The 25,586-nt window shown below is 46.7% G+C and overlaps 1 protein-coding gene and 1 pseudogene across 1 annotated transcript in view; one reads left to right on the top strand and one right to left on the bottom strand.

Annotated features, from left to right (window-relative positions):
• The window catches only part of LOC149349385 (uncharacterized), a gene marked incomplete at both ends in the record, with an annotated part of 4,668 nt that extends 502 nt beyond the window's left edge, over positions 1 to 4,166 (bottom strand). Inside the window, one exon of the mRNA XM_089575445.1 lies at positions 1 to 4,166. This exon is cut by the window's left edge and continues 502 nt beyond it. Within this exon, the coding sequence (XP_089431571.1) occupies positions 1 to 4,166 (4,166 nt within the window).
• Positions 4,167 to 7,498: 3,332 nt separating this feature from the next.
• LOC149349384 (uncharacterized) lies at positions 7,499 to 10,233 on the top strand (annotated as a pseudogene).
• Positions 10,234 to 25,586: the final 15,353 nt, after the last annotated feature.

Below are 25,586 nucleotides of genomic sequence, written 5' to 3'. Positions count from 1 at the left end.
GGATGGATGGATGGATGGATGGATGGATGGATGGATGGATGGATGGATGGATGGATGGATGGATGGATGGATGGATGGATGGATGGATGGATGGATGGATGGATGGATGGATGGATGGATGGATGGATGGATGGATGGATGGATGGATGGATGGATGGATGGATGGATGGATGGATGGATGGATGGATGGATGGATGGATGGATGGATGGATGGATGGATGGATGGATGGATGGATGGATGGATGGATGGATGGATGGATGGATGGATGGATGGATGGATGGATGGATGGATGGATGGATGGATGGATGGATGGATGGATGGATGGATGGATGGATGGATGGATGGATGGATGGATGGATGGATGGATGGATGGATGGATGGATGGATGGATGGATGGATGGATGGATGGATGGATGGATGGATGGATGGATGGATGGATGGATGGATGGATGGATGGATGGATGGATGGATGGATGGATGGATGGATGGATGGATGGATGGATGGATGGATGGATGGATGGATGGATGGATGGATGGATGGATGGATGGATGGATGGATGGATGGATGGATGGATGGATGGATGGATGGATGGATGGATGGATGGATGGATGGATGGATGGATGGATGGATGGATGGATGGATGGATGGATGGATGGATGGATGGATGGATGGATGGATGGATGGATGGATGGATGGATGGATGGATGGATGGATGGATGGATGGATGGATGGATGGATGGATGGATGGATGGATGGATGGATGGATGGATGGATGGATGGATGGATGGATGGATGGATGGATGGATGGATGGATGGATGGATGGATGGATGGATGGATGGATGGATGGATGGATGGATGGATGGATGGATGGATGGATGGATGGATGGATGGATGGATGGATGGATGGATGGATGGATGGATGGATGGATGGATGGATGGATGGATGGATGGATGGATGGATGGATGGATGGATGGATGGATGGATGGATGGATGGATGGATGGATGGATGGATGGATGGATGGATGGATGGATGGATGGATGGATGGATGGATGGATGGATGGATGGATGGATGGATGGATGGATGGATGGATGGATGGATGGATGGATGGATGGATGGATGGATGGATGGATGGATGGATGGATGGATGGATGGATGGATGGATGGATGGATGGATGGATGGATGGATGGATGGATGGATGGATGGATGGATGGATGGATGGATGGATGGATGGATGGATGGATGGATGGATGGATGGATGGATGGATGGATGGATGGATGGATGGATGGATGGATGGATGGATGGATGGATGGATGGATGGATGGATGGATGGATGGATGGATGGATGGATGGATGGATGGATGGATGGATGGATGGATGGATGGATGGATGGATGGATGGATGGATGGATGGATGGATGGATGGATGGATGGATGGATGGATGGATGGATGGATGGATGGATGGATGGATGGATGGATGGATGGATGGATGGATGGATGGATGGATGGATGGATGGATGGATGGATGGATGGATGGATGGATGGATGGATGGATGGATGGATGGATGGATGGATGGATGGATGGATGGATGGATGGATGGATGGATGGATGGATGGATGGATGGATGGATGGATGGATGGATGGATGGATGGATGGATGGATGGATGGATGGATGGATGGATGGATGGATGGATGGATGGATGGATGGATGGATGGATGGATGGATGGATGGATGGATGGATGGATGGATGGATGGATGGATGGATGGATGGATGGATGGATGGATGGATGGATGGATGGATGGATGGATGGATGGATGGATGGATGGATGGATGGATGGATGGATGGATGGATGGATGGATGGATGGATGGATGGATGGATGGATGGATGGATGGATGGATGGATGGATGGATGGATGGATGGATGGATGGATGGATGGATGGATGGATGGATGGATGGATGGATGGATGGATGGATGGATGGATGGATGGATGGATGGATGGATGGATGGATGGATGGATGGATGGATGGATGGATGGATGGATGGATGGATGGATGGATGGATGGATGGATGGATGGATGGATGGATGGATGGATGGATGGATGGATGGATGGATGGATGGATGGATGGATGGATGGATGGATGGATGGATGGATGGATGGATGGATGGATGGATGGATGGATGGATGGATGGATGGATGGATGGATGGATGGATGGATGGATGGATGGATGGATGGATGGATGGATGGATGGATGGATGGATGGATGGATGGATGGATGGATGGATGGATGGATGGATGGATGGATGGATGGATGGATGGATGGATGGATGGATGGATGGATGGATGGATGGATGGATGGATGGATGGATGGATGGATGGATGGATGGATGGATGGATGGATGGATGGATGGATGGATGGATGGATGGATGGATGGATGGATGGATGGATGGATGGATGGATGGATGGATGGATGGATGGATGGATGGATGGATGGATGGATGGATGGATGGATGGATGGATGGATGGATGGATGGATGGATGGATGGATGGATGGATGGATGGATGGATGGATGGATGGATGGATGGATGGATGGATGGATGGATGGATGGATGGATGGATGGATGGATGGATGGATGGATGGATGGATGGATGGATGGATGGATGGATGGATGGATGGATGGATGGATGGATGGATGGATGGATGGATGGATGGATGGATGGATGGATGGATGGATGGATGGATGGATGGATGGATGGATGGATGGATGGATGGATGGATGGATGGATGGATGGATGGATGGATGGATGGATGGATGGATGGATGGATGGATGGATGGATGGATGGATGGATGGATGGATGGATGGATGGATGGATGGATGGATGGATGGATGGATGGATGGATGGATGGATGGATGGATGGATGGATGGATGGATGGATGGATGGATGGATGGATGGATGGATGGATGGATGGATGGATGGATGGATGGATGGATGGATGGATGGATGGATGGATGGATGGATGGATGGATGGATGGATGGATGGATGGATGGATGGATGGATGGATGGATGGATGGATGGATGGATGGATGGATGGATGGATGGATGGATGGATGGATGGATGGATGGATGGATGGATGGATGGATGGATGGATGGATGGATGGATGGATGGATGGATGGATGGATGGATGGATGGATGGATGGATGGATGGATGGATGGATGGATGGATGGATGGATGGATGGATGGATGGATGGATGGATGGATGGATGGATGGATGGATGGATGGATGGATGGATGGATGGATGGATGGATGGATGGATGGATGGATGGATGGATGGATGGATGGATGGATGGATGGATGGATGGATGGATGGATGGATGGATGGATGGATGGATGGATGGATGGATGGATGGATGGATGGATGGATGGATGGATGGATGGATGGATGGATGGATGGATGGATGGATGGATGGATGGATGGATGGATGGATGGATGGATGGATGGATGGATGGATGGATGGATGGATGGATGGATGGATGGATGGATGGATGGATGGATGGATGGATGGATGGATGGATGGATGGATGGATGGATGGATGGATGGATGGATGGATGGATGGATGGATGGATGGATGGATGGATGGATGGATGGATGGATGGATGGATGGATGGATGGATGGATGGATGGATGGATGGATGGATGGATGGATGGATGGATGGATGGATGGATGGATGGATGGATGGATGGATGGATGGATGGATGGATGGATGGATGGATGGATGGATGGATGGATGGATGGATGGATGGATGGATGGATGGATGGATGGATGGATGGATGGATGGATGGATGGATGGATGGATGGATGGATGGATGGATGGATGGATGGATGGATGGATGGATGGATGGATGGATGGATGGATGGATGGATGGATGGATGGATGGATGGATGGATGGATGGATGGATGGATGGATGGATGGATGGATGGATGGATGGATGGATGGATGGATGGATGGATGGATGGATGGATGGATGGATGGATGGATGGATGGATGGATGGATGGATGGATGGATGGATGGATGGATGGATGGATGGATGGATGGATGGATGGATGGATGGATGGATGGATGGATGGATGGATGGATGGATGGATGGATGGATGGATGGATGGATGGATGGATGGATGGATGGATGGATGGATGGATGGATGGATGGATGGATGGATGGATGGATGGATGGATGGATGGATGGATGGATGGATGGATGGATGGATGGATGGATGGATGGATGGATGGATGGATGGATGGATGGATGGATGGATGGATGGATGGATGGATGGATGGATGGATGGATGGATGGATGGATGGATGGATGGATGGATGGATGGATGGATGGATGGATGGATGGATGGATGGATGGATGGATGGATGGATGGATGGATGGATGGATGGATGGATGGATGGATGGATGGATGGATGGATGGATGGATGGATGGATGGATGGATGGATGGATGGATGGATGGATGGATGGATGGATGGATGGATGGATGGATGGATGGATGGATGGATGGATGGATGGATGGATGGATGGATGGATGGATGGATGGATGGATGGATGGATGGATGGATGGATGGATGGATGGATGGATGGATGGATGGATGGATGGATGGATGGATGGATGGATGGATGGATGGATGGATGGATGGATGGATGGATGGATGGATGGATGGATGGATGGATGGATGGATGGATAGGAGCGCCCCCTTTGAAACGGGGTGGTGGCAATTGCCACCATGCTCAGCTTTTCTTTATTATTTTTTGTTTGTTTACAGTGTTGGCAATTCTCATTAAGATTCTCCATCACCTTTGCCTACGGTTTCCTACAATTCTAACCTTATGCCACATCTCTGCTTTTCAGCCACCAATCCTCCAGTCGTTTTTTGCTGACTTCCACTGCAGATTTATTTACATGACCATTGTTATCTTTAAACCCTAGGGCCTCAGAAAGAGTGACTGTGCCTGCATCGACATCCGGATGGATACCATCACATTTTATTATGAGGTGTTCAATTGTTTCCACAGATCTACCACACACTGCACATGTGTCATCATCTTCGTTAAATTTCTTTTTGTAGCTGCGCGTTCTAAGACACCCTGATCTAGCTTCAAAAAGTAGGGCACTGCCTCTTGAGTTATCATAGAAAAATTCTTTCCTGATCTGCTTTTTCCAGAATCGATATAGTTCTACACTATGTTTCTTTTCCATTGAATTCATCCAATTTTTAACTTCCGCGTTTTTAACCTGTCGTTTAATGCTCTTTCTTTCTCCGTCCTCATGACCGGCATACTTACTGGTTAGTTTTCTAGTTCTTTTCCGCCATTGTGAGTCAACGTTCTTTCTGTATAAATATTTAAATACCTTAGTTGCCCATCTGTTATCGTCCAATTTCCTCAGGCGTTCTTCATATAGTATTTTACTCTTAGCTTCCCGTGCCTCGAACGATGCCCAGCCCATATCCCCTTGTACTGCCTCGTTTGTGGTTTTGCCGTGGGCACCTAGTGCTAATCTTCCAACAGCTCTCTGATTTACGTCTAATCTCGACTGAACTTCTGCCCTTAAGCACAGAACCGCATTGCCGAAAGTAAGTCCCGGCACCATTATTCCTTTCCAAATACCTCTTAGTACTTCATATTCAGTGAAGCTACGCTAGGCGCCGGCGATCTGTGCCGCAGCTCCAACTCTTAATTTTCTAATCTCTCGGCGTTCCTGTCGCTCTGCCTCTTCCCGCTGGAGGCGTTCTTGTCGCTCTCGCTCTTCCCGCTCAAGGTGTTCCTGTCGCTCTTCCCTCTGAAGGCGTTCTTGTCGCTCTCGCTCTGCGTCTTCGCGCTCACGCTGCTTCTGTTTTTCTGCCTCTTCGAGCTCACAGCGTCTTTTGGCCTCCTCGCGCTCACGGCGTTCTTTGGCCTCCTCGCGCTCACGTTCTGGCTGTTCGCGCTCAAGCTGCTTCTGTTTTTCAGCCTCTTCGTGCTCACGGCGTCTTTTGGCCTCCTCGCGCTCACGGCGTTCTGTGATCTCTTCCCAGGCCTCATTGGCTTCCTCAGCCATTACATTCTCCTTTCGCATGATCTCAAGAATCGCATTCTTTCGTTTTGAGGGGCCCAAATCAATGCCCAACTCTTCGCAAATTTCGATGAGTTCCTTCACTTTGAAGTTCTCCATCGCACACAATAGCCTCTTGTAGTTTGCCCTTTTCTTAGAATTCCCTTGCCGTTCACTACTATAGCGCTACTAGCATGACACGCGCAAGTAATTCTTTCCAAAACGCCTCGTTTACTCCCTCTGCACTAGCTTTCGTTTCAAAGCGCTCCGACTTGGCTCGAAACAGTAAAGCTCTCTCCAGTGCAACACACAGCCCTACTCTAAACTACAATCACGTGTGCTAGAGCAGTCTGGCGAATTGAGGGGAAAACATCAGGCACTCACCGCGCCGAGGTAGCTGACGCCGGTCGATCCCGCAGCTGCCATCCACTGTTGGGTCTGGGAGTCCGAGCCAGGAAACGGTCGAGGCGACGGTGAGTCAAATAACTTTTATGTACAGTATGTACAAGGGCTTTTACATGATACAAGGGACAAGAGCACCACGGGGCTAGCACAAAGACGAAGGGCGGCCCCGGCGGCGAGCGGAGCTCCGGCGTGGTGGCTCTTCTGCTGCCTGTCTGCTGCGCGGGCTCAGCGCGGCTCCGCTTTTAAAGCCGCCCGCTAACGGTTGCGGCAGCCAGCAGTTCAAATCCTCCAATCAGGTCACAGCACTAGCCACCGTTCAAATTAAACCAATGGTCGAGAGGCGCTGGCCGGCGACGCGTCGGAGGAGTTCGCACCGACGGAGAGGAGGGGAGGAGGAAGGGTCCGTGTGTGCGCCGCGGTGGCGGGATGAGTCACGCTGCACGTCGCGACATGTCCGAGAGAGTCTGGGCCTGCTTTGCGCGTAGCGCTGGTTTAGACAGGCCCGCCAGCGAAATGTGGGCGCCGGCACTACAACCCCCATAATGGCCTATGTTTCATTATCCCGGCGTCTCTTTGTCCTTTTGCCCTAAGAGCCTGTTCATGCTTTTCCGTGTATATCTGCCCTTCGTTTAGCCATATCCCGAGGTATTTGTATTTGTCCACTTTGGGTATTTCGTGGCCGCCGCTGCCGCTGGTGTCAACGACAGCAATCACACAGTCTGCACCGCCCACGCCGCCGTCGCCGCTGAACCTGTATCGCTGCCTCAGCTGTCTCCGTCTCCGGCTCGCGTCGGAAAAAAAATGAGTGTCCCGTGGTACCACTCTGGATATGCCATTCCAATAGTTCACCGCCTGTGTCTTGGCCACTCCCCCGTAGTGGGTAGGTGCCATTCTACTTTAGGCCAACCAACCAACCAGCCATGCCGCGGCAACCCCTCAACGCCCCGAAAGCCCTTCACTGGCCGAAGTCGTGATGTTTGCAATAGTGGACGGTAAGTCCAGCCTTATTCGTCTTCAGTACGGACAACGTGGTTTGGCGCCTTTTCGCAGCGTGCGCTTACTGGCTGCAGGTGTGGGGGAAAACGGACCTGCCACAGTTCTACTAGAAGGCTGTGAAAGTTTCCAGCGATGATGCCGAAGGCAGCATTGTGCTTTCTGCCCTAAGTGCGCATGATATAGCGAATATCCTACGCATTGGCATTCGTACTACGTGTGAATGCTGGTGCGAGAAGTAAAAAAAAAAGGAAATAAACGGCGCGAAATAGCTACAATCTGCTCTCGGACAATAAAATTTGCTCACGTATGAGTGCTTTCAACTTCACGTTTTTTTTGCCTTTCCCTCGTGCTCTGCCTATACGCACTGCACATTGTGTAGCGGCTCACAAAGGATATTTGTGCATAGTTTATCCCTTGCATTACCATCTCCAGAAAAACTTCGGTGCAATTTGTCTGCCCGGGAATGAGTAACAGAATTATTTGTGCTGTTGGAATAAGCCTTCACCAAAATAAAACTGACGCGGGAAATGATTTTTCACGTGGTCAGCACAAATGCCCTAGCCATCGATGCATTCAATTAGTGCTCATAATTACCCGTGTCAGTTGTGTAGCATTCAGCACCTACCTCGCTAGTCGCTGCACATCACGCTCTTTATTTTATGTTGTATTGATTTTTCTCTACACAGGGGAGGAAGACCGAACAACCCCTGAAGTTGTGGATGCGGCCTCAGAAAAGGAGCTGAGTGAAAAAGTGCTCTCAATTGGTTAGTTTTAGTTCACAAATGATACCCAACTCACTTTTCAGAATGCGTTAAGCAAACAAGGGAAGGGGTATGAGGGGCTCGTTATAAATATGACAGAAGCCAACAGCCACAGAAACCAACGGGCACAGGGAATTTTTTAATTTTTTTATTTATTTATTTTGTGGTGTTGATCAATTTAGAATATTACTGAATATGTTATCGGTTAAAGTAATTGATTAGAAAAGCAGAAGAAAAAACAACCACACGCCGCCGGTGGGATCCGAACCCACGACCTCCGAATTACGCGTCCGGTGCTCTACCTCTGAGCTACGGCGACGGCTGTCAAATCTTCTACTTTCGGGGGTATTTATGTTTACAAGTAACCTAACCTTGAGAGTGTTCATCAGCGCCACCCACGTTCATAAGCGGCGGACGTAGAACGTCCTGATTTACCGCATGTGTGACGTAGAACGTCATCGAACGGAGAGGGTGGAAGCTGCGTGAGAACCCTCTTATGCTTCCTATGGCGTCAAGGCTGCCAGAACCAAGGCCCTCACTAAGCAATTAAGCAAACAAGGGAAGGGGTATGAGGGGCTCGTTATAAATATGACAGAAGCCAACAGCCACAGAAACCAAGGGGCACAGGAGATTTTTTTAATTTTTTTATTTATTTATTTTGTGCTGTTGATCAATTTAGAATATTACTGAATATGTTATCGGTTAAAGTAATTGATTAGAAAAGCAGAAGAAAAAACAACCACACGCCGCCGGTGGGATCCGAACCCACGACCTCCGAATTACGCGTCCGTGCGTCCGTGCGTCCGTGCGTCCGTGCGTCAGCACGGACGCGCCCGTGCGTCCGTGCTGAATGAGTGCATACACAAATGACAAAGCCATGTTGGCTACCCTGCATGCATTTAAACAATTTGTCTGTTTTGTCTGTCTATCACTCTTGGGCTTTAATGCTGCGGCTGCATTCTTATTTTTATGCACGTACCTGCAAAGAGCACGCATTCATTTATTTGACTTGGTGTGGTGAATATGCTTGGGAGAAAAAAGTTCATATAGTAAGCATGGATGAGTATATGGATAAAATAATGGTTGCTTGTTCGGACAACCTCGACAGTTTTACCTTTTGAAACGTAACCAAAAAGGTCTGCATGAAGCTAAATGTCCAGGTGTAACGAACATTGAAAGCATTTCAACAGCCACTAAAACATGTGACTTCGTAGTCAAAGATGTCAAGCTTATTTCACTTGTTTCTTCTCCAATGCAGCTGCATGGGATGAAAGTCAAACGAAGTTGCTGCTGGATTACTATGCACGCTATGCTAGACAAGTGGGTCCACTGAAGAAATTCCGCAGCAAGCGTGCAATGTTTGAACAGATTTCATGCGACATGTTCGGTGTTCTGGGGATACACCGCACTGCTGCGCAGTGTGAAACACGGTTCAAAACGATTTCAAAGCGCAAGAGGAATGAAGTGAAGCATAACAACACGTCAGGCAATTCCCGCTGACGCGTTGAGTATGAGGAAGAATTCAATGCCATCAAGGCTCTGGATGACAGTCTTGAGCCTGAAGTGCTGCGTGGCGTGGACATGGTGAGGCACAAAAAAAGCATCTCACAGTAAATCAACGCCTCGACCGTCTACAAGCACAGACGTTCTGCAAAGCTTGGAGATGAGCGACGATAGCCTGCCCCTGACATCATTGGGAGACAGCTCATTGAAACTGAGCACAGATTCTCGGGACGACGAAGAACCAAAGAAGAAAAGGGCTGACCGCAGGATGCGCTCAAGCAATACGAGAATTCAACATATGCAGCTGTTCTTTGAACAGATGGACAAATTGAACAGCGAGAAAGAGAAAAAGGAAGAAAGAGAAGAAAGGAAGGAGCGAAGACACCGGGAGGTGCTAAAAGCTCATTCAGAGCACATGGCACTTTTGCGCACCCTAGCAGAAAAGTAGGACGCAACGCTTCATTTACCATCCTTTATTTGTAAAGCGCTGTTGCAATGTGCAATACTTCAACCTCATTTTTCATAAAGCCAAACTACTATTTATGAAATGCTTTTGCAGCGTACAATAAATCTTTTTACAAAAAAAAGTAACAAGGTACCCATGTGGGCTAGTTGATGTACATCAGACATAACTTCACCAGCGAAAGAACGAGACACGAGACACCAGCGTTGTCCTGTGTTCTTCTTCTCCTCGTGTCTCGTTCTTTCGCTGGTGAAGTTATGTCTCACAAAAAAAAAAGGTTGCAGTCTCTGTGGAAGAAGCTTAGAAACTCTCGGCTAAAGCATTTCGCTTCAATTCACCCAATCTGCGAAGAGCGCTTTCACTTGCATACACTGGCTGTCGACTTGCCCATAACTCTGCTAGGCTGAGCCTGCTGTGAAGGGTAGCATCAGTTCTGCGTTCATTTCTTTCAGCATCTGTGAGCAAATCATTGACATACAAATCTCCTGCATCCGAGCATATGTTATGTAGAACACAGCATGATATAACAAACTTTTTTATTTTACCCACAGGTGTGAATTCTACATAACGGAGCTGCCGAAACCTTTGCTTAAGCATGCCAAAGGTATTTTCAGTAATGACCCTTGTTGCTGCATGGCGTTGGTTATAGGCAACTTTGGCTGCTGTCATTGGCCCATAGTGTTTGTAAGGCGTTAACAAGTGCTCCCTAATGGGATAGGCAGCGTCACCCAGAATGTGAAATTTGTTCACTTCACACACTGTTGGCAAGCCTTCATGCACTGGAGACAACCTCAGAACTCGAGAATCATGCACTTTGCTTGGTGGCCCGGTGAACACATCCAGAAATCTCCCTCTTGCATCACATATGCCTTGCATAGTGATCGAGACTTGATCATGTCTATTGATGTAGGTTGATCTGATCTTGTTGCTTGGGCAGCGTATTGGGATGTATGTTCCGTCAATGCACCCAATGACATTGGGAAAGCCTGCAAGCTGGAAAGGACGAGAGAGCTACAGTTACTAGGGGAAAGGTAGGACTTCTGCAGAGTTGATCAATGTAACATCTCAAGCATGGTGCTATAACCTTGTGGCAATGGGAGAATACAGCCTACATAGAAGCAGCATGTGGTGCTTTTCACTTTACTCTGATACCTCGATTTTAAAGCAGTGTGCAAATGTAAGCAAAACATAACGGTCACTACTTCATGCTTCTGAGCATTTTCTATTGGCTACAGTTTTACATTTAAAGAAGTATTTTCTTTAAAGCTTGAGTAAAAAGCTAGAAAATGCAATGCATGAATGATTGCAGCATTTAATTTGATGTGTTACGATTGAAAAAAAAAGCCTAAAATTATAGACATGGCACTAGTCAATCGGTTATTCTAGGCTTAAGAGGAGCCTGAGAGGATTTAAACACTCACATTCAGGAAATCTTTGGGCAGTGCGTGCTTGTCGGATGAGAAGTGAATTACATTCGGGGCTATCTGGCACAGGAAATCCAGGACCCTGTTGATGACCACTAGCTGGGTCGACTCTGCCATGTTGAACAGTGCAGAGCACTCACGCATCGATGCCTTGTTGGCTGCATACCTGTTAAATAAATTGCAACGCGAATGATTATAATTTATCAAACCAGCTTAGATCAAACATTCTTGCAGTTATAAGGTGAACACACAAGAGAATAGAAAACAAGACACTTTAACAAAGCTGTTGGAGTAAGCCGTGCTTCTGGTATTCAGTCTTACACGTGGTCTTACATAAGATGTTTTTAACGTGTCCTCGCATGCCAAATACCCGCCACGGTGGCTCAGTGCTTAGGGCGCTAAGCCTCTGAGTCGGAACAACCGGGTTCAAACGTGGCCGCGGAGGCCGCATTTCGATGGAGGCGAAACGCAATGCATCCGTGTACTGTGCGATGCCGGAGCCCTTCACAACGGTGTCTCTCATAGCCTGAGTTGTTTTCGACGTTAAATCCCATGAACCAAACCTTGTATGCCAAATAAAAACATACTGGGATCGAATAACAGGTTTCAGCATTTTTTTCCTCAGTACTCTTTTCAACTGCATCAGTGAAATAAATTTACACAAGTTACAAAAGATTAATGTTCAAACGCAAACGTACCGTATAAATAAACTGGAAACATGCCTAAATACAGATTCAACTGGAACAAACGATATGAAACACAAGTATGAAGTGAAAGCAATACTGAGGTTGCACATTTTCTTGTTTTCTATTCACGAACCGCCTGTACTACACGTACACGCAGTTCAGAGAAGTGCTACATATAATCACGCGCATTATGCGCATGCCCGCCAAACGTGTCACTTTCTTGGTGTTTAAAACGAAGCTCACGAGAGAAAGGAAAGAATGTGCTCCTCTGGCGTCTTTGCTGGAGAACCGCCATGGTGTCTATCGGATGGAAAGAAGTCCGATTTCTCGAACCTGCCAATGAGGTCATAGCAGGCCTGGCGTCTCAGTCGGAAGTTCCTGCGGAACTGTAAAACATCACTGCATGTGACTGATCGATCGGGCAAGCCGGATTGCAGCAGCTAATGGGGCCCTGGACTAAGGGCTCCATCCACTGGGGGCTATATAACGCAAGCTCTATTCGTTCATCATTGCATATCGGCACATGCACGAACACAAGCTCTTACCTCTTCTCCGGAGTAGTGTTGCACCACTGTGCAGATGTAATCCTGAACCTTTGGTACACACGGAGGAGCGCTAAAGAGTTCTTGAAACACTGACCTGTAAACAGCGCCGTCGTCCGAGCTGCTGCTGCTGTAGTCGCTGTTGTGATGCCCTAGATGTCACAGCAACACAGATGGCGTACCCAGCGCAATTATTCGTCTTCTTTTCGACATTTCATCTCACAGAGCCACGCAGCAGGGACGTTTTAACTGCATCTAATATCTAAAGCGCTTAAACTTGCTTCCACGGATGCGTAAGAACCGACGCGTAGCCTTGCCAGACCAGTCGTGGTGTGCCTGGCTTCGCATCCGTCTCCGCGAAACGGCGGAAGTGGCTCTGTCACGTGAACACATCTCGGGGCCGCTCCGACTTTTTTCTCGGAGCGCCTCAGAGCGTTCCGAACTGGAGGCTGGCGCTCTGAAAGAACCAGCCGAATGTAGTCAGAGCGCTTGATTTCGACCAGACGAACGTGCGGCTGCAGCTCAGAGCGCTCTAGAGCGATCTGAAACGACCAGTCGAAGACACCATAAGATTCCGTCCTCGCCCGGTCAGGTGAAAAGGAGGGGAAAATGGGGGGGGGGGGGGTCGAAAGCCTGCACGTGCAGGCACGTAATGTGGCATGACCTTAGGCGACGCATGCAGGTGGCTTCCTTATGCGTATGGAGGTTGTTGCTTCGAGGAAGAAAGCTGAATGGTATTTATTGGAGAAAAGTGTTGGCGCCGCGATGTGGGGGCGGAGTTTCATCAGGCCTCTGGCCTCTGAAGGGCGACAGCATGCCGGGATTTTGATTTATCCCGGCCTGCAGTTTATACATAACTGGCACCGACGTCACATCCGGTGGCCGTCGGTTGCGAGTCGGCCATGCTGCCGAACCAACGCCAGACCACCTCTAGCTTTCCGCTGAATATACATACATAGCTTGCACGGGACGTCACTTTCGCCCCCATCAAGCGCTTGCGGCCATGCTTCCGAACCATTCGGACGTCCCCGCTCTGCGATACCCGGCCACTGCTCGGACACTTCGGATTATTTTCTTATCTGTCGGGCGCGATGTTTACACCACGGAGGAATGAACTATTCAGTGAAAGCTGCTGGTCTAAACTTATTCGATTGGCGGGCGTACGCTACGCAGACAAAGTGAAAATTTGCGACGATATAGGTCCGTACACGCTGCGACTGGGAGTTGATGTGACGATGGGCGTTGATGTGTTCCCTGAAGTGACCCAGGGGGATATCGTGTACTCTTTCCAGCTTTGTGAAGTTGGAAGAAATGAAAGCCTTAGAATCAATGGAGGCACACAAGGATTTCTACAAGTAGGTGGGCGAGAAGCCTGTCTGCGATGCACCTACGAGACGAAAAGCTCGGCCTCGATCGGTACGCCGCTTTCTCTGCCGTCATTGCTCGCTGCGGTCGTGGCGATCCGAGAAGGCTTGCCTAGTGCTGTATCTAGGATGCAGCGAAGGCACACACCCAGAATGGGTCCATTCTGGGTGTGTGTTGTCAGACAAATCGGATGGCGTCAGTCAAAACACCAGCATTCGCTTCAGGGTGTAGCCACTGCTTCCCACGTTTTCGCAAGCATTTAGTTGACGAGACTCTTAGCTGTCACAAAGTGCGCTCCACACACAAGAAAAATGGGCGGTCGGGGTCCAAATCGCCGCGCTTAATGCGAGCCAGCTACCGCTCGCCCAGATTCGTACTGTCATTAGCGCTCGCACTTGCACGCCTATGATTATACTACGAATGTTGAACAAGTTCGTGTTAATCGGCTTCTTCTTTCACCTGGAGCTGTGGCTACGGTTGGAGCAGCCAAGGGTGGCACACAAAGCCATACTGAATATACGGATGGACGAGAACCAACACGATGCGAGCTAACAAAGGCAGCGGTAAGCTAGAGGCGGTCTGGAGGTGGTTCGGCAGCATGGTCGACTCGCAACTGATGGCCACCGGGTGTGACGTCGGTGCAAGCTATGTATGTTAGCACGCAACGCGTCGGGTCTCGTCCATCCGTAGATTCGGTGTGGTTTTGTGTGCCACCCTTGGCTGCTACGACCGTAGCGACGGCTCCAGGTGAACGAAGCCGTTTAATACGAACTTCATATGCATTCGTAAGATAATCGTAGGCATGCAAGTGCGAGCGCTCCTTGACTTAGTACGAATCTGCGCGAGCTGTTGCTGGCTCGCATTAAGCGCGACGATTTGGAACCCGTCAACCCAAATTTACTTGTGTGCGGAGTGCTCTTTGTGAGAGGTAAGAGGCTTGTGTCGTCAACTAAATGTTTACGAAAACGTGGGAAGCAATGGCGACACTCTTGAATGTTGCTGTTTTGATTGACGCCATCTAATTTGTCTGACAACACAAACCCAGACTGGGTCCCGTGTCGCTGCATCCTAGCTACAGCACTAGGCAAGCCGGTTCGGATCGCCACGACCGCAGCGAGCAATGACGGCAGAGAAAGCGGTGTGCCGAGGCCGAGCTTTTCGTCTCGTTGCTTTCGCATCGCAGACAGGCTTCTCACCCACCTGCTGTAGAAATCATTGTGTACCTCCATTGATTCGAAGGCTTTCATTTCGTCTAAATTTAAAAAGGCTGGAAAGAGTGCAAGATATCCCACGTGGGCCACTTCAAGGAACACATCAACGCCCATCGTCGCGTCGACTCCCGGTCGCAGCGTGTACGGATCTGTATCGTCGCAAATTTTCACTTTGTCTGCGTAGCGTAAGCGCGCGGATCGCATAAATTCAGACCAGTAGCCTGCACTGAATGGTTCATTCGTCTGCGGAGTAGGCATCGCGCCCGAAAGATAAGAAAATAATCCAAAGTGTCCGAGGAGTGGCCAGGCGTCGCAGGGCGGACGGCCGGGTACGGCCGAATGGTTCGGCAGCATGGCCGCAAGCGCTTGATGGGGGCGAAAGTGACGTCACGTGCAACATATGTATTAAATATAAAAAAAGTATGACTCCCATTGTTCCCCCTCACGGGAGCTATGAAAGCCGCTCTGTAGTAGCGTAACCCTTAGCTTGTCGAACTCGTTATTTTTTTGGCTCAGGTGCTTCCACAGAGGGAGGTCAGAAAGGGATTTCACGTGAGCACGATGGTTATTAAATCTAATTCGGAATGAATTCTCGGTTTGACCAATGTATTGCATTTGACACCTGCCACACTCGAGCATGTACACAACGTTGCTGCTGTCACAATTCAAATTTCCACGAATGGAGTGTTTGAAGTTGGAATGTGTGCTTTGGGCTAGCGTTGTTGTCTGCATGTGCTTGTAAACTTGACACCGATTCTTTCCGCAAGGTAGGCAGCCTGCATACTTTCGTATACTGATCGCAGAGTGGACTACCAAATTTTGTAATTTTTTTGTACGTAACCCCCGAAACTATTGGCAAAATTTTGGACAGCCCATCACTTTGCTTGATGATGTTGAAGTGTTTTCTTAAGATTTTGTTGATGTTCGGAAGGTTACTTGCGAAAGTTAAGATGAGATTGGAGCGCTCGTCGTTTGGGGTTGCTGACCCGGGCTCATTAAAGAGTTCATTACGATTTATTGCGTCAGCCTTTCTAATGACGTCATAAATAATAGAGGGCGGTTAGCGTTGATGTTGCAGAACCGCCCGCATACCATTGCAATTTTCCACAAAGTCCTCCGAACGTGAGCAGGTTCTCTTGAACCTGATGGCCTGAGAGTATGGAATTGAAGTTTTGCAGTTGCAGCAGCGGCGGCGGCGGCCAAGTCGACCAACTGTGAACGCTGTTCTACTGCATTTTTGCAGGGCCGACAGATGTGTACATCGATGTTCGTGTGATCAGCTACCGCACTTCGATTCAAGAGAAGAAAGAGAGCAAATCTTGACGATACCGGCCGACGCCCTGCCTGCAGCTGCGCAACATCCCTCGGAGCATCGTGACGACAACGTGACCAAGCATGTCGCTGCCAAGCGTATAAGAAGGACGGAACCACCCTCGGCTGAGCTTTTTGGCAGCAGCGGCGGCAGCAGCCAAGTCGACCAACTGTGAACGCTGTTCTACTGCATTTTTGCAGGGCCGACAGATGTGTACATCGATGTTCGTGTGATCAGCTACCGCACTTCGATTCAAGAGAAGAAAGAGAGCAAATCTTGACGATACCGGCCGACGCCCTGCCTGCAGCTGCGCAACATCCCTCGGAGCATCGTGACGTCAACGTGACCAAGCATGTCGCTGCCAAGCGTATAAGAAGGACGGAACCACCCTCGGCTGAGCTTTTTGGCAGCAGCGGCGGCAGCAGCCAAGTCGACCAACTGTGAACGCTGTTCTACTGCATTTTTGCAGGGCCGACAGATGTGTACATCGATGTTCGTGTGATCAGCTACCGCACTTCGATTCAAGAGAAGAAAGAGAGCAAATCTTGACGATACCGGCCGACGCCCTGCCTGCAGCTGCGCAACATCCCTCGGAGCATCGTGACGTCAACGTGACCAAGCATGTCGCTGCCAAGCGTATAAGAAGGACGGAACCACCCTCGGCTGAGCTTTTTGGCAGCAGCGGCGGCAGCAGCCAAGTCGACCAACTGTGAACGCTGTTCTACTGCATTTTTGCAGGTTGGTCGAAAATTCCTCTGTATTATTCTTACCTTTCTTCGTTACCCTTGCTGCTGCTACTGCTGCTGCTGGTGCTGCCGATCTGTCGTTGTAATTTGATCTGTTTCTCTCGTAGTTCGCGGCTAAATACGCGTGTGTGAAATTGTGCTTGTATGCTGCCATGCCTGCGGAGGTGTGTTCGGCCTGTAATGACGATTGCCCAGATGACGAGGGCTTTCCATGTGTGGATTGCACTTATATGTATCACTTCGGAAAGTGCTCAGGAGTTGCTGAATCAACGTTCAGGTCAAAGGGTGAAGCATGGCGTAAGGCGTGGCGCTGTCCAACATGTCGGCATGCAGGCGCAAGGGGCAGCCAAAGTGGCAGGTCGAACACGGAGCAGGAAACTGATTATGCCAGCTTGTTCGTGAGCATAAATGACAAACTGGAACAGCTTATGACATTGAAGTGCACGGTGGAGAACATTGAGCAGTCCGTGCAAACAATGTCAGATCAGTATGACACAATTCTTCAGCACACTACCGGCCAAGATAAGGACATAGCCGAATTAAGGAAACGGGTTGACGCTATAGAAAGCAGGGAACCCTTGCTTGACTCTGAACAGATAATGAAGGATATTAATGACCTTGAGTGGCAGAACAGGAAATTAAACCTCGAATTCCATGGAATTTCAGAAAGTGAAAATGAAGACCTGTTGTCGAAGGTTAACGCTGTTACGAGCAAGGTGAGCCTGCCCGCGCTGAGTGTGAGCGATGTGGCCGCTGTGCATCGATTGCCAGCAGCTAAAGATAAGGTCCCAGCGATTCTTGTCCGGTTTTCAAGACAATCACACAAAGATCTGTTCTTGAGCAAGAGGGCAGAACTGAACCAAATGAAAACAAACTGCTTTATGCTCGAGAACTTGACAAAAAGGAACAAGGAGTTGCTTAGGGACGCAAAAAACTGGGCTAAAAACAACAACTTCAAGTACGTTTGGCACAGAAATGGGAAAATTTTTGTCAGACAGCGAGACGGGGCGAATGCAATTCATGTTGCGTGTACAGCAGATTTGGATAAAGCTGTTTCGCTCTATTACGCGTTCCTTTTTCGTTAGTCTTTTTCAGTTTCAGTTTTGTCAGTGACAGCGTCAAAGTACAATTCCTTCATTGCACATGGCGTTGGACACTTCTGGTTGTTTAATGCCAAGTGATTTTCTCAATGTTTGCGGATCTCAGAACCCGCAATCATTTAGTGTATTTCATTTAAATGCTCGTTCAGCGGTGGCTAAGACAGCCGATCTCGAGTTGCTTTTTACACAGTTAGGCTTTGATTTTGATACGGTCATGCTGACCGAAACTTGGTATACTGAACATAACAATGTATTCAAGCTTCCTTTGTACGACTCACACTTTATCAATCGCACGAACAGTCGCGGTGGTGGCGTACTATTGATGGTAAAAAAACATTTTCAATCTGAAATGTTGCATGAATTTTCTTTTGTCCACCCTGATTATGAAGTCCTGTCTCTTGTTATCGAAAGGAAGGTTGTGGCAGTTATCTATCGTCCCCCAAGCGGAAACTTAAAATCCTTTTTTGTCTTTCTCGACTCTTTCTTATCTTTTATAAGCGAAAACAAATGCGATGCCATTTTAGGTGGTGATTTCAATATCAACTTCCTTGTAGACAACCCCACGGAAATTGAATTTGAAAATCTATTGAATTCCTTCGCTCTTCAGAACGTGATTTCCAATCCTACACGTGTTACACTGCAGTCTGAATCACTAATTGGCCTATTTATAACCAATACGCATATTGCTGTCCTGAACGCAGGTGTAATAAATACAGATATCAGTGACCACCGCGCCACTTTTATGTGCATTCCGAAAAGTAAATTTCCTAATAGAAAAGTGACAACTAAATTATTTCGGGATATTTCGACAAAAAAACTGAACACTTTAAAAGAGGAAGTTAATAGGCATGATTGGAGCGACGTTCTCAATGAAATAGCTGCCGAAAGGGCTTATGCTTTGTTTTTAACGGCCTTTTTACGTATATACAACAAGTGTTTCCTTATAAACATGCAGAGAAACGTAAGAACATTAGGAAGCCATGGATTACACCTGAATTACTGAAGAAAATTCGTAAAAAGGAAAAGCTTTACAAAAAGTTTGAAAAAACACGAGACCCTGACATATTTAAAGCGTTTAAAGTGTTTCGAAATAAACTGACGACGTAAATACGGAGAGCGCGCGATCAATATTTTTGTGACAAGTTTTCCTCTATGAATAAGTCAGATGAACTATGGAGGAAACTGAATGCACTTCTGGGCAGGTCTTCAGGTTCAAGCCCAATAACAACAATTCAGAATGGCGGTAAGGAATTGACAGGCATTGATTTAGCTAATGCATTTAACAGCCACTTTACAGATATAACTAGTAATTTCATCGATTCAAATACTCTTGATACTCGAAACGAGAAATCTATGTTCTTAACGCCAATATCAGAGTCAGAGGTGATATCGGTTTTCATGGGCTTAAATAACAGTAAAAGTGCTGACGCAGACGACATTGTAATAGAACCAGTAAAGTATGTGATAGAAGACATAGCAGGGTGCTTAACTCAAATATATAACCTTTGCTTATCTCAAGGACTATTTCCGAAGCAAATGCAGCTTGCCAAAGTGAGTGTACTGCACAAGAAAGGAAGTAAGAATGAATTTACAAACTTTAGACCCGTGTCAATACTTCCAGTTTTTTCTAAAGGATTTGAAAAAATGATTCTCTCTAGAATAACAAATTTTAGTGAACAATGCAATATCCTTCACGACGCGCAATACGGCTTCAGAAAACACAGATCAACAGAAATGGCACTGCTGGAGCAAAAGGAATTTGTTCTAGAATCTCTCGAAAACAAAGAAGTAGCCCTTGGGGTATATGTCGATTTCACAAAAGCTTTTGATTACTTAAATCACTCTATCCTACTGAGAAAACTTGAAATGTACGGCTTCCGTGGAACTGTGCTATCGCTTTTGACATCCTACCTAAATGATCGAAACCAGTACGTATATTTAAATGGCTACTCGTCCCATGTATTGCCCATTTCTGCAGGTGTGCCTCAGGGGAGTATTCTTGGCCCGTTTATTTTTAATTTGTACCTAAATGACATCGTAAGCATCGATCCCACGGTGAAATTTGTCATTTACGCGGATGATGTGACACTGTTGTTCACTGCAGCTAGCGCAGATGAGGTCATCACTAGAGCGAACAAAACTCTTGAGAAATTAGACATATGGGCCCAACTAAACAAATTAAAAATAAACGTTAGTAAAACGAAGGCTGTCCTATACCGTGCGAAAAACAAAATTATTAGCATTGACAGAGACATTAAGTTGAACAACTCAAAGATAGAGATAGTAAACACATTTAAAATACTTGGAGTATATTTCACCGAAAATATGACGTGGGACAATCACGTGAGCCACGTCATCTCAAAACTGTCTTGCATCGTGGGAGTAACGTACGCAAACAGATATACTCTACCTCCAAAAGTTAAACTTTTGTTGTACAATGCACTATTCCACTCACACATAAACTATTGCCAACTAGTCTGGGGGAATACAACCAAAGGAAATTTGCAAAAAATCCTGACATTGCAGAAAAAAATGTTAAGAAACATTGAAAACGTCCCCAGAAGTCACCCTTCCCACCTTTTGTTCTCGAAATATTGTATAATGAAAATAGACAGCCTGTACTCGCACGGCTTGTGTTCACGTTATAGGATTGAAATAAAAAACAACACTCACTGTCTATTACGGTTGGCATCTCTTTGTAAAAGGACACTAGCTTATGAATATAGAAGCACACAGCCTTGGTTAGTAAAAACGTGCAGGACAGATTATGGACTACAAATGATAAACAGAATGCTACCACACTTGTTAAATATTTGTTACAGAAACGGTATCACTCCCGAGTTAACTTCAAAAAGAGAACTGAAATTACTGTTCACAGACAACAATCCGTTCATGTGACGGTGTATTTCTCGCATTCTGCATATGTACGCTGTACCCTTCCTTGAGCGACGCTTTTCTGTTCATGCGCATTGTTTTTCTTCGTCTCTTTCCTTTACTTATGTAACGTTCTTGCTTTTTCGGGCTTTTTCCGGCATGTACTTTCGCTTATCACCGGTGTCTCATACAGTTCAATTAGAATTGTTTTGTTTATTTTCCTTGTACAAGCCGATCTGACTTTGTAAACAAAACATTTCTATATTTTGATTTGTGCTGTTCTTATGCCGCTCTGCCATTATTTTATTTTATTTTATTTTTTTTCTTCGCCTCTCTTCTTTTGTTTCTTGAATTTTTTGTACTCTGGGGAGCTGGGAACTAGTCAAGCTGAATTTTCAGCTTTTTTTCCCGCACTCCCTCACTTCATGAGTGAAATAAAGAATTTATTATTGGTGCGGGTGGCAACTATTGAATGAAGGTGCTGCGGGTCAGTTGGTTTTATGTACCCACTGGTGATTAAGGTACCCTAATCTATTCGAATTAAGACGTCGAGAAAGCTAATCTGATTGGCGGAGTACGTGTGGGTGAAGCTAATGTTTGGATGTACGTTGTTGAAGGAGGTAATAAATTGGGTGAGTTTGTCCTCGGTTTCTTTCCATATCATGAATATATCATCTAGGAAGCGTTTGTAGAAAAGCGGTTTTATCGGGTATGAATTAAGAAAATGGGATTCAGTGCTACGCATGAATATGTTGGCATAATTTGATGCCATTTTTGTGCCCATAGCTGTACCACTCGTTCGTAGACAATAAGAATTGTTGAATTCGAATGAGTTGAATTTGAGGACGAGATTTGTAAGTGCCGCTATGGTGCTTTGGCTAGGCGAGTCTCGCGCTCTTTATTTTTGATAGGACGTGACCAGAGCTCGAATGCCGTAATCATGCGGGATGTTAGTATACAGCGAAACCACGTCAAGGGTAACTAAGAGGGTGCATATATATATATATATATATATATATATATATATATATATATATATATATATATATATATATATATATATATATATAATAAGTTGGGGAAGTCACATTGAAAAACTTAACAGATTTATTCAACGTTTCGACCAGGGACTGGTCTTCGTCCCTGGTCGAAACGTTGAATAAATCTGTTAAGTTTTTCAATGTGACTTCCCCAACATATATTTTTAATCAATTGCCTTGAAGATTTTGTTATCTCTTATATATATATATATATATATATATATATATATATATATATATCAAAAAAGATTTCTTGCTAGCTGATTGATCAATATAAGATGAAGTCACCGAGAATGAAAACATAACAGGATTTAATTCACGACGTTTCGGCTGGAGGACCAGCCTTTTCCGAGTGGCTGGTCCTCCAGACGAAACGTCGTGAATTAAATCCTGTTATGTTTTTTAATTTCTGGTGACTTTATATATATATATATATATATATATATATATATATATATATATATATATATATATATATATATATATATATATATATATATATATATACTCTTTGGAAAGCCTGAGGAGGACGTTGACGAGTGGCTGAGACACCACGAAAGGGTGAGCAAATATAATCGCTGAAGCGCTGCTACTAAACTGGCTAACGTGGTATTCTTCCTTGCCGCCAGTGCCTTTGACTGGTTCGACAATCATGAGGATTCACTAAGTTCATGGGCTACCTTTACAAGCGAGAGCAAGAAAAATTTTGGGGATGAATCGGCAAAGAAGCCTGCGGAACAGACATTGCTTCACCGCGCGCAAGTACCCGGAAAAACTTGCACTGCATACATCGAAGCCATCCTAAAGTGATGCTGGCCAGTAAGTCTTCGTGACCCCTGTTGACGGCTCGCTCGATGGGCTTTGCGCCTACGATAATTTAATTTTACTGCGGTGCATGAAAGCGGCCGTATACACTCAGGTGCGGATTGTCTTTCACGTTTTCTGCTTCAAACGACTGATGACGACGCAGACAACTTTGATGAATACTTGGCTTCACTTTCAGAAGCCTTCCCCGGTCTTCAAGTTTTCCGAACTGAGCAACGCAAAGACCAAATATTAACTCCTTTGTTTGATGACGCCGAAGCTTCTGTAACGAATAGGTTTTGCATTCGCGAGGGATTGCTTTATAAGAAGAATATCGCTTCTGGGGTAGCACGCATGCTTCTTGTCGTGCCAGAAAGCCTACGCATCACAATTTTCGAAATGATGCACGACGACGCCACGTCTGGGCACTTTGGAGTGGCCCAAACACTCCACTGCACGCAACAACTATTTTACTGGCCTAACATGCGTTCAACCAACCAGCACTAGGTAGCCAGCTGTGTGCAATGCCAGCGCTTGAAGATGCCGACTTCAAGTTCACTGGGAAAACTGCAGCCAGTCACATCTCCAACAGCCCCGTCTGAGAAAGTTGGCATTGACCTCTTTGGACCTTTCCCACGGTTTTCTATAGGAATTCGATGGATTCTTGTGTGCATAGACAATTTAACCCGTTATTGTTAGACAGCCGCGATACCAGCCGCTACTGCGTCCTATGTATCTCATTTCTTACTTCGATTCGTCATTCTTCGGCACGGCCCTCCTGCAGTTCTCATTAGTGACCGTGGACGCCAATTCACTGCGGACATTGTCGAAGGACTTCTCCGCCTCAGCACCTGCAGTTTCCGCCCCTCCACGTCATATCGTCCCCAAACGAACGGTGTGGTAGAACGCACTAATCGGACGCTCACCACTATGCTTACTATGTACGTCGCTGCAGATCATAAGGACTGGGATGGCGTCCTCCCGTTCATTACTCATGCATACAACACAGCGCAACATGAGACAACTGCCTACAGCCTCATCTACCTCGCCTCGCTGTGGCCTCGACACCATACTCCCATTTTTCATCCACTATGAACCCTCTCTTGCGACCACACTCTGCAGAGCTGAAGAAGCTTGCCAGCTTGCCCGCGTTCGAATTTTATCGGCGCAACAGCGTTCCAAGAAACCGCTACGACATCCGACACCAAGAAGTTTCCTATGTTCCTGGTGACGTTGTGTGGTTGTGTACACCTCTACGCAAGCGTGGTCTTTGTCAAAAACTGCTGTCACACTACACTGGACCGTTTGTTGTGTTAGAGTGCATAAGCGACCTGAATTACGTTATAGCACGCCTGACTGCTAGTGGTCGATGGTCACGACAGTCTCAGGTGGTGCATGTAGCCCGCCTCAAGTGATTTCAACCCAGACGTTCTATTTAACTCGCCCCACGGGCTTCGTCTGCGAGAAGGGAAATGTCACGCGTTTTCACAGAACACACACACACACACACACACACACACACACACACACACACACACACACACACACACATATTATATATATATATATATATATATATATATATATATAGAGAGAGAGAGAGAGAAGAGAGAAGAGAGGGAGGCTTACCGTCCCAAAGCGCCTCAGGCCATGGGAGACGCCGTAGTGAAGGGCTCAAGAAATTTCGACCACCTGTGGTTCTTCAATGCGCACCGACAACCAACAGTGCACGAGCCTCTAGAATTTCGCCTCCATCGAAATTCGACAGCTCCGATGGGGATCGAACCCGCGTTTTTCGGGTTAGCAGCCGAGCGCCATATCCTTACAAAAATGACTTTTGAGTTTCAGTTGACAATTTTTTGAGTTCTTGTTGAATTAACTGGAAATCAACTTGAATCCAATGCATGTTGAGCCTACTCAACATCTGCTAAACAAAATTTTTGTTGAATATAGTCAAGACAATATATTTAAATTTTCATTAATTTCTGTTGAATTAACGTTGAATCGAGTCTCATGGCACCCGTTTCTGGCCTAACTAAATGAAATCAGTTCGACATGCGTCGTGTAAACAGAATCTTATCACATAATGCACATTAATAACGCACGCCGCACCAGTTAAACTCTCCTAAACCGCTCACACTCATTTTCTTGCATAGAAAAAGTGCTAGTGGTGCAAAATGCTTTTCCACGCATACCTACTTCGGAGGATTCGTATGTGAGCTGATAAAAAGGGC

This window comes from Amblyomma mixtum, chromosome 3, assembly GCF_055824585.1.
Source record: "Amblyomma mixtum isolate Tamu chromosome 3, ASM5582458v1, whole genome shotgun sequence".
Taxonomy (NCBI): domain Eukaryota; kingdom Metazoa; phylum Arthropoda; class Arachnida; order Ixodida; family Ixodidae; genus Amblyomma; species Amblyomma mixtum.
The sequence above is the reverse complement of the archived record's forward strand: the minus strand, read 5'-3'. Positions and strand labels throughout refer to the sequence as shown.